At 37.5% G+C, this 11,009-nt stretch overlaps 1 protein-coding gene across 1 annotated transcript; it reads right to left on the bottom strand.

The window, feature by feature from the left end:
• Positions 1 to 5,206: 5,206 nt before the first annotated feature.
• On the bottom strand, positions 5,207 to 9,556 carry LOC113314065 (bystin-like). The gene is made up of 11 exons (XM_026562841.1): positions 9,353 to 9,556; positions 9,065 to 9,274; positions 8,866 to 8,989; positions 8,586 to 8,634; positions 8,165 to 8,492; positions 6,980 to 7,059; positions 6,826 to 6,873; positions 6,419 to 6,565; positions 6,016 to 6,088; positions 5,845 to 5,917; positions 5,207 to 5,594 (listed from the first exon to the last, which is right to left on the bottom strand). Exons 1-11 carry the CDS (start codon positions 9,482 to 9,484, stop codon positions 5,521 to 5,523), a joined length of 1,338 nt encoding a protein of 445 aa, XP_026418626.1. The 5' UTR covers positions 9,485 to 9,556; the 3' UTR covers positions 5,207 to 5,520.
• Between the last annotated feature and the right edge of the window lie 1,453 nt (positions 9,557 to 11,009).

The following is an 11,009-nucleotide window of genomic DNA, read 5'->3' as shown; positions in this document are numbered from 1 at the left end:
ATAGGGGTTTCGGTGGTTGAGCAGGTGGAGAGTTGGTGGTAGCGGATATGGAGTGGCAGTGGCAGAGGTGGTGTTCTGGTGGTGGCAGGACATGGTGTTTGCAGAGCTGCAGAGGGGAAGGAAGAGGGGCTCGACTGTTTTGGGAAGAAGGGGGGTGTTTGGTTAGGTGGTAGGGTTCGGGTGCTCCAGTGTGTGGCGGCTTCATCGATTTTTGATGTTCAGCAAGACTAAGCCGTGAGATGTGGAGCTGGTAGGTAGATCGGACGGTGATGCGGAGGCAAGCGAGGAGCGACCGTCGGATGAATGGATACAACGAAACGAACGGTACTTGATGGAGTTAGGTACTGTAGTGTAAGGCGGAGATATCAAACTTCAATGAACAGCAAGGGAGCAACCTTTGGATTCAACTACCATCTAATCTGAAGGCTTGGAATTTCAGCGCTGTGGTGCTTGGCAGAGACTTCAGATTTTGATGCTCTATGAAGGAGCGACCATCGGATTCTTCTGAGAACTGATCTGATGGCTGAGAACGGAGGCGTTTTTGTGTGTAGAAAATGAGGTTGTGCACACCATTCTTCGCGGCTTCCTTGCGTGATTTCTCCCGGCTTTTCACTACTTTTCTGCTCTTTTTGCTCCGCGACTCATCCGAACTTTATTTATTACCTAAAAATGCAAAATTAATTAATAAAAATATTTATTCTTGAAAACAATGAAAATACAGAATATGGGATAAAATGTAGAATTAATGCACAAAAGATGAGTTAAATGCCAACAAAAAGGGATAAATATATACAATATTTGGCACTCATCATTCTGATTGATTGAATTTTCTCTGTTGAGAGTGAATGCTCGGACGCTGAGAATTATGAGAATTCTTTGTTCAGACGAGCTTGTTGTTTTCAATCTGTTGTTTCAATAGTTCATGTGCATTTCATGTGTGTCTCAATCATGAAATCATAGACTCATTTATATCGCAAGAATTGTAGACACATTGATCCCAGTAAGTGAGAGGGTTGCTCGAGGGAAAAGTGGGAAAAGTGGAAATCGTGTTAAAACCAGTTGTTCATCGTGCGGAGACTTGGTTGATTGTCCACCACTACTTTTCCAACTTCCTCAACCGCTTGTATCTTACTCACATTCTCATCGTGGATGGACACACGTTCCTTAGGCCGCCAGAACAAATCCCTAGTTAATATCCCCCCATGTGACACGATTGATGTCTCGTGAATGTGGAGTCTGCAAGGCAGACGTGTATTAGTCAGTAGTTGTTGACTTGAGTAGACGATGAGTCTTAATATCGCTAAGTCGAGCATAATGGATGAATGCTCTATTATTCATGGATTGAGCAAGCCTGTTGAGACAGATGTATAACTCTCGAATGAATATTGATAACTGAATCAATGTGATAAATATTAATAGTTTGAGCAAATATTGCTCGTTTGATGGATTACTGAATATTTATAATTGAATCAATATTCCTTGTATGAGCAAATATTTCTCGTGTGAGCAAGTATTTCTCACGTGAATAAAATGGATATTGATGTTTGAATCAATATTCCTAGTCTGAGAAAATATTGCTCGTTCGACAGAATTACTGAATATTGATAATTGAATCAATATTGACAGTCTGAGAAAATGTTGTTCGTCTGAGCAATTATTGCTCGTTTCATGAATTATTAAATATTGATAGTTGAATCAATATTATTGGTCTCATCTGAGCAAATATTGCTCGTTTGATGGAATTATTGAATATTGATAGTTGAATCAATATTCCTTGTATGAGCAAATATTGCTCTTCTGATCATAGCATGACCATGAAATATTAATTAAAATATTGGTAGCTGGACCGAATATTATATAATTAATTAAGATGTTGATTGCTGGATCAACATAAAATTATTAGTGTTTAAACTTTCCCAGAATTAAGGTTTGCAGAGCATTTAGTTTAGAACCCTAATTTTGATCAATTGTTGACCAATTGATGATTTATTGAAAATCAATCACTGAATGAAGGATGAACCAGCTACATGTGATGATGGCCGACCATGTAGCGCCCAGGTGCTCGAATGAGCATGCACCAAAGTCTTTTGTTGACCAGTTGGTGGAAGAATGATCAAATGCTGGTTTAATCATTTATTAAAATAGTGCTCGTCCGAGTATTAGGCAATAAAACCTAATTATGGAGAGATGAGGGACCGACCAAGGTTGTAAAATCGGTAATTGGTGGTCAAAGGACCAACTGGTGGTCGTTTGAACAAATTCCAAGTTGGTTGGAAAGAGTTTGAACCCAATATGGACTGTAGAAAGCCAATTAGGTCATAATTATGAAGATACGTGGGACCGGATCCTTGCAAGCCTAAGGGACGACCCTGGTCAGTCAGGGTAGCATGCCCGTGTCTCAGTCATGAGAATCTTGGCATTTTCTGTCGTGCGTTCGAGCAATATTTTGGATTTTCAGAAGAGTTTGATCTTGACTGAAACTCTCAATTTTGCTCGAATAGCAATAAAAACGTTGCTCGTGCGATCAATATTTTGAGAATATTGAATTAATAATATTTTTATATTTTTCGTTAAGAGCCTAGCTGGTCATGTGACCATTTGACTTTTTTGGCTTTTTTGACGGTATGAGCAATATTTGAGAAAATATGCAAAAACTAGGGTTTTGCTCAAACGAGGGATTTCCATGAGACGAGAGAAGAAATAATAAAATAAGGGTTTGAGAGAGTGTGGGACCGGCAACGGCTAGGGCATGGTCGGACGGCTAGTAGGCTCGGTCACGTGACACTCTTCCCTATTTTTTGTTTTATTATTCTCACCGTGTGAGGAAACATGGTTTTTATCAGGGTTTTTGCTCAAACGAAGGAGTTTCATGAGATGAAGAAAATAATAATAATAATAATGGAATAAAGAAAATTAGGATGTGGGACCGGACACAGCTAGGGCATGGCCGACCGGCTAGCAAACCCGTTCACATGACACCTTTCCTTATTTTTCTTAATTATTTTCATCGTTTGAAGGAGAATACGGAGAAACTAAGAGTTTTGCTCAAACAAGGAAATTTGCTCAAATGAAGGAGTTTTCACGAGATTAGGAAAAATAACAAAATAAGATAAAATAATGGAAAAATGGTGTGGGACCGGCCACGACGGCATGACCGGACGACCGATGGGCCCGGTCCCCTTGGGCGCCTCTCATTATTTTATTAATATTATTTTCCTCCCTATTTTGCATAGGTTCCTCGTTTGTCCATATTTTTGAACGCTCGTTCGTGCGCTCGGGTGCTCGTTTGTGCATTATTGTTAAGTACTCTCGCACCATTTTCTTGGGGCTTACTCGGTAGTGGCCCAGATGCCCGTACGTTGAATATTTATCACTAACCCATGGAATTCTGTTGGGAAAAGCCATGAATTGAAGTAACGAAATATTATGATAAACGTAAGATATTTTCTAGGAATTCAATTGATGAATCTTGCGACTAGAAGTAATTAATTGCTCTATACTAACAGAGCAAGCTGTCTACGAGCATTATGATTATTCAAGAATTGAACGATATGAGATAGTTGAAGCGTCATAATTATTCTGAATATTTATTTTGTACAGTCAGGGAAAACATTGTTACATCCTGAAGACGTTATCGCTCTATACTAGCAGGCAAGCTGTCTATTAGTTGTCCAATCATTAAGATTCTATATATATATATATATATATATATGTCTTTTATATACCCAGGGAAAATATTGTTACATCCTGAAGACGTTATCGCTCTATACTAGAAGGCAAGCTATCTGGGAGCCGTCCAATCATTTTCAATTATATATAAAAATGATTACTGAAATTGCTCAGTTGATGAAATATGCCGTAGTCTCAGTTCAGAGGCTGCAAATTCATGTACGCTCTGAGAGGCAATACACTCAGTCAGAGGCTCTTATGGATGATATGAGAGGCAAGACACTCAGAAAGAAATCATCGTGGCATGAGCTTTCATGCTTAGACGGAGACATGAGTCTCAACATCCGTCTGATTACTGGATCAGGAATATGCAAAGTTATGATTTGACAATTTTAGCCTTTGTCAAAAATCCACTATATACAAAAGGATATGAGTGTGGTAAATAGGAAAAGTGAGGGTGGTAAATAGCTTATACCCCATTTAATAGGACCCAAAGTCGAACTAACCCATAACATTATCATCACCGATTTGAAATTGTTTTTCTTTTTGTTAAAGGGAGAGAAAAAACGGATTTGAGGAGAGCGAAAATTGTAATCGATTCACTAATTGTGTCTTAGTCAATATATTATCTCAAATAAGACCAAAATAATATCCATGCTAAATTCACCCATTGCCCATGCAGAATTCACCCCCATCTTTAAGGCTCTACCACCGCCATCTCCACCACCGACGACCCAAAACAAACAACTTATGTAATGACCTTCCCGTTCTTGAATGATAAAACCAGAACTGTTTAGTTCGATAAGCAAAACAGATTTTTGAAATCAAGCAAATTAATTAAGTAAATGAACCAACAAACCCATAAAATAGATTTGCATCTCAACCTCCAAAAAAATAACAAACGAGAAGTAGAAAGACCTCAACTGTACAACATCAAACGGGTGTTTCTTATCAATAGATCATGCAAATCATAACATCAAACCGTGTTTCTTATCAAGAACAACTTGGGAAGATTCGAATCATCAAGATCAAAGGTCGTGGACAACATATTTGGAAGAGGAGAATTTTCATAAGATAGAGAAAGGAAAGCTCTGTTGTAGTCCCCTCGGGGACATATAATCAAGCAAACCTCTTTCGAATATGTTCATAAACCTATTCATGGTGGTGGTGATACACTAATAAACAGATCCTTTCTAATTACAGAAACTCATGCATCTATTTTTGTTTTTATTTTCTTTTAGGGTTGTCGCTGGTGGTGGAATTATGAATTTTGTGCCGTGGGTGTACTTTCTAAGGGTTATTTGGTCCGAGCCAAAAAATTATATCGACCAGGTATGAGTTACCGAGTCGGCTACCATATTTGCTCTCTTCAGATCCACTGTTGCACTCCCTCTAACAAAAATCTTCAAAATTACTCTTGAAATTCAGTAGTTGTTTTCCCTAAATTCCCTTGCATTATATTCTGTTAACGGTACAAAGAAAGCAACCAATGCGGAAGCACTAAACATTAACATGCTCTGATAAAAACCACAACTGATTACCAAGGGCACACTAATCAATTGTTGCTTAATTATATAAATAGAAAGAACAATTTAAAGAGTTTCATAAGCTTTGTTCCACACAAATAAATAATGATGAAAATACACCAAAGATTAAAGTTCCACCAAATCACATATTGTCTTTAAATATAACCAGGAATCCCCTGAGTAATATAAACACACCTTGGCATATTAAGTAAGATTTCCACACAGCACCTTTGCTTTCAAGTGGTGGAATAATGCTTGTTTCTCAAAGTTCAAAGGGAACACCGATTTGGAGCAAGATATTGGGCTTTGCTGATCATCATAGTAATCAGTCCTCTTCCATACATACTTCAGGATAGTTGAACCTGTCTTCTTCAACAGGTGTATTACGGTATGGAGATGGTAAGAAGAAGTTAAGGAAACAAGAGATGATTATAAATTTTCTTAACATTTTAGACTGGTGCACAAGTAGAATGTGACAACTGCAGTGGAAAGATGTTTTTTTTTTCCAGTCAATAGTATATCAGAGAAATTACAGATGTGAGAAATTATATACTTGCCATATATCAAGTCCAATGGTTTAACGATCAGCCTTAGAATATTAAAGATTAAACTAGAAATAGCACGATGGTTCTGAAAAGAAAAAGGATATAGATAGTCATGGGATCTTCCTTTTCCCCACGATTCCGACTATTCCGTAGCTCCCTCCTGATATCTTCAGTAACCTAAATTGATGAAAATAGTGAGCACAATCAAATTATCTTCCCAAAAGACTAATAAAACTCAGGGTACCAGCTGCCAGGTAGGGAACTGTTGGTATTACCATGTAGTGTTTCTGGTGCTGAATGAGACGCTCAAGGTTTTCTTTGTTCTCTTTTGTTAATTCATACTTGTACCTGTTTGAAGTTCATTCCACTCAGAATAGATAAAAAGCAACTTACAGATAATAACACCAGACCAGGCAAAGGCTATTCATACATGCATTCACCTTTTAAAGAGGTGAAATGATACAAGTATCAGGAAGTAAGTATCAGAATTTCCTACAAATAAAATAAAACGAAATCTTCGTATTGGTCGGGACAGCATTTCCAAGATCCTCTCCTCTTTACTCACTCGTTCAATGAGAAATGGCTCCCCCAATCACAAACTAACTGCCATATAAGTTTTATATATATAATCACCAGTTTACATAGCATCATTGCGACGCAAGAAAAGAGAACACAAACCTCTGGACAAGAGTAAGAAGCGACTGGTGCCATATTACAGGCATAACCCTTGAATCTTCAAGAAATCTCATAAAGTGAGCGACAACAGCATCAAGAGCACAATAAGGCAGGGCATATTTCTTATCAAGAATGAGCTTGATAAAGTAACTGTGCATTGGTTTAACAAACATAAATGTCAAAAAATAATTACGCAGCAGCGATAAAACTTATTTTTAATAGGTAAAAACAGATGAGACTACTCAAGATTACAATACACACTAGAAAATGGAATAACAGTACTTTACTAGTGAGTTTTAGCCACAAAAAAAAAACAGGTAATTGTTGAGCTTGGACTGATTGATAGGTAAGGTATTGGTTTGAAATAACAGGGCAGTTTTTATCAAAACTAGAAGATTTAGGTTGCATACCTTGTAGTGCCACAATACTCCATTTCTGCGAGCTTCATGAGTGCCGCACTGCACAATGAAAAACAGGCTATCTAAGTTCCTAAATGTGCAGGCCTTCAAGAAATATCACCAAAAGAAATTCAAGTTTAACCACCACAAAGAGAGTGACATGTACCTTGAATGCTTCGGAGGAATAGACACCTTCTGAATAATGCTTCCTATAATGACAGCTTCCCTAAGGTTGCAAGTCCCTGACTGTACACTAAGACTCTTAGTTTAAACCGAACCCCTTGATAAAGATTAGTTAAAAATCAAAATTATTGGACTCGGGATAGAGAAGAATGAATAGAGTGAACATGGTTCAAAATTCCCAACTGGCTCAAAATATTTTGGGAAGTATGGCAGCTAAGAGTAGTATATGCTTAACTCCGTTTATACTGGATTAATGTAGAATTTTTTGAATCCAGCAGGGTCACCTGGATTACTTGCGGCATTTTACTGTGAGTAATCAAAATCTTGACTGACTCGATTTTAGCTAATTACTGGGCTAGACAGTACAAGTTACATGATTCCAATTCAACTCAAGTTAACACAGTTTTAGGGTGAAACCAAGTAATTCCATTCAGGGTCAAAACATATACAGGTTAAGTTTAGAAATTCAAACCTAAATTTTCGATACAGGGTTCCTAAGAACTCTGTTAGCAGTCTCTTTTAGAGAGAGAGAGAGAAAGAGACTTCTATAGAGAGTTCAACGAGACACTTTTCTGCTTCTTTCCTCCATTCAACTTTATAAATTAGAAATTGACTGAAAATGGCTATAGTATAATAAGATTTTGAATTTAACTATTGGTATATATCGCTACTCAAAAAGACTAAGGCAGGCCGAATAACCACTCAAATTAGAACATCTATAACGTTATGTTCTTATGTATTAATACAGACAGAATATTGCAAGGCGATCTGACATGATATTATCGAGGCAGGGAACTTAGCTAAACCCACTGAAGTTCCTGTCTTGAAAAAACCTGAGACTGACTATAGCCTAATATTAATCATCTACTTTATCACTGGAAAGTATCAGTGTATATTATAGCTTCCGCTCAGGAAGTACTGTGATGTGTTTAAAAATGTCCCATAACGCTTTTCATCTGGCTGATTTATTAGGTCAAATTGGAACACCATTGACTACAATGTAAAGGAAAACAACAGAAAATTGGAGAAGTTCCAACCTTACAAAGTTTAAGATGGCTTTCAAAATTCTGAAATGATTTCAAAAATTTAAGATGGAATGTTTTACTGAGAAAATAATATCAAATATTAAACATAATCATAAGCCGTTTTAATGATGAAGGTTCCATACCTTGCAGAGTGGAAACAGAACTCCCTTGTGGAAGGCCTCTGGCTTATAAACCGACTTTTTAAGAGCTTGATAGAGAGCAAAATGGAGTTTCCTATTCTTTCGGATATCTTCTCTTACTCGTGGGAGCAACACAGAGGAGTAGAAACGCTGTGCATTTTTGGGGGACATATTGGAGGCAAATATATTTGTAGCTTGGTACATTGCATTTGCGGACCACTTCTCTGGTTCAGTCAAGTAGAGAGCATCCTCCCAATGTGAACTTCTAGGAATGGATAAGAAAGCTTTTGGAAGTTTCCCACTTGAATATCTACTCAAATACTCTCCAATTCTGCCATTTCGAATATATAAAAACCAAATAAATTAGATCCAAAAGAACAATGAAAGTCTTCCTGAAGAGAAAAGAAGAATGATATTCAAGTACCTCTTATAAATGTCTTTGCCCATTTGAGGAAGTGGTTGGTGTTGCTGTTCTGTAAGAGATAATAAACCAAAATGATGAGTAATTCATTGAAAACATGGAGCATTAAACAAAAATTAATGCTATCCAGAAATAAAACCAAAAGGTTGAGTGATTGATACCGAAATCTAAATGAATAACTTATCTTACAGAATGAAAATTCTGCGTCTTCCAAAAAAATAATAAAATCAATGTAAATACGACCGGAAAAGAGAAATATAAGCAGTACTCTAGAATTTATTACCTGCGGATACACTTTCCGCATTTTTAATTCTGTTAATAACACGGTCAGATAATGTGAGTTGGGTACCAGGTGCCTTGGACATGAAATGCTCTAATATTTCCATCTGCTCTTCATCCACTTCGACCTAAACAATTAAACACCCTAATTGAAAATTATTGATCCCTAATTTATCAAAAAAAAAAAAAGGGAACAAACTCACTTCATAATCATTGTACTGGCTTTCAGTTTCTGATAATTCATCTAATGAGCCGAACCGTTCATCACTATCACTATCACTATCTTCTGAAACACCTCCTACTTTTTCGGGAATCGAAAAAAAAGGATCTTCTTTTCTGGCTTCATCTTCTATTTCCTTCTGTTGAAATGATGCCGCTTTTAAGATTTTTGAGGTCAAGCTTGATGACATTTTCTGCAGAGAGAAACCATATTTGTTAGAGAGGGAAAGAGATAAAAAAATGTGATTCAGATTGAAGAGAGACGAAACTACCATCTCTTTCTGATGGTGTTTTATAGTATCACAGCGAGATCGTTTTTTGGGCACAGCAGAAAAGGGCTCATTTGTTAAAACAGGTTGTTTGTGCTTTCGCAGTGCTCTGTTTATCATCTTTCCCGCCTCCATTGATAAATCTTCCAAGCAAATCGATAGTAAAACCCTAATATGCTTTATAATTTAGAGCTGGCAAATCGATAGTAAAACCCTAATATGCTTTATAAATCTTCCACGGGTTCGGGTTAATATAGGTTTAAACCCGCGGGTTGAAATTTTACACGGGTTATCATTTCTTCAACCCGTGCCCGTAACGGGTTTAACTTGCGGGTTCATGGGTTAGCCTGCCCGGGTTATCCAATCATTTGTTTGCACGTGGTACAAGGAACTGAATGACCAATTTGGGTTTCCTAACTATCTTTGAGAGTCGTATCCCTTCTCTTCTTCTCACTTATTCTTCTTTTTTCTTATTTCTTCTTCATCTTCGTTTTTCTTAAGTTCTTTTCCGAGCGATTCTGAGAGTTTGTGAGAGATCGATTGAGAGAAGTGTTTGATGAAACGATTATATGATGGAGGTGTTGTTGTGGTGGTGAATCTTTAAGGAGGAGAGTCAGGGGATTGATATAGTTCTGCTCGAGATGATGAAACAGAGATGTATAATTAGGGTTTCTGTTAATTGTTTGGAATTCGATACGAGAAAGGATTAAGAAGATTTAAACGGAACTACATGATGGGTTTGTTTTGTTGAAGATTTTGGATGTTGAATTATCGATTGGAGATTGTTCTGATGAAGAATCAAAACCAGGTAAATTTGGGGTTTCAGTTTTGATTGATTTCTTTATGAAATTAAATTTGTTTTGGTATAATATTTCATGGGTTTGTTATTGATTAAGGTAGAGATGATTGTATAGGATTTAATTTTGATTCTAAGAATTAGGGTTCTTGTTGTTCTTCCCCAATTAGGAATTAGAGTTCCTGAGTTAATCTCTAGATGATTATAAAGAAGACGTTGCTGGTAGAGGTGGAGATTGAATCATGGGTAGTGAATCTAGTGATGATGTTGAATGAGCATTGTGAAATAGTGTTGGAGTGATGCAGACATGGAAATATTGGTACCTAAATAGTTTTAGGATTGAATTCTTGGTTGGATGAAGTTGTATTACAGATGGTGATGAAGATGAATTGGAGAAATTGGGTTATTGTTAGTGGTTTGGAATTAGAGTTCTGTGACAAGAATATGATGAAGATTGTTTTATGCTCTGAGTCTGTGAAGTTAGAATTTACATTAATTGAGAGCTAATTTCTTCACGGGTTACGGGTTGTGCCCGCGGGTTCACGGGCCGGGACGGGTTAACCCGTTTACTCACAAGCCGACATTTCTCCAACCCGAACCCGGCTTGTTTTTAAACAAGACGAGCCGGGTTCGGGTTTTCACGGGCCGGGCACGGGTTAACCCACGGGTTTTGGCTTGTTTGCCAGCTCTACTTTATATACTGCTATTGAGGGGCTTTTAAGAATACGCAACTTAGATAAACCTTACCTTAAAGAAAAGGCCCCGCTACATGGGCTGGGTCTTGTGGTTTCTACCGCGTGGGACATGGCCCTTAGAACCCCCACGGCCACATGGATCAATAAAGACTGGGTTTTGGATTGTAGA

This window comes from Papaver somniferum, chromosome 9 (assembly GCF_003573695.1).
Source record: "Papaver somniferum cultivar HN1 chromosome 9, ASM357369v1, whole genome shotgun sequence".
Lineage (NCBI taxonomy): Eukaryota > Viridiplantae > Streptophyta > Magnoliopsida > Ranunculales > Papaveraceae > Papaver > Papaver somniferum.
Note: the sequence above shows the minus strand (reverse complement) of the source record. Positions and strands in the feature narration are given on the sequence as shown.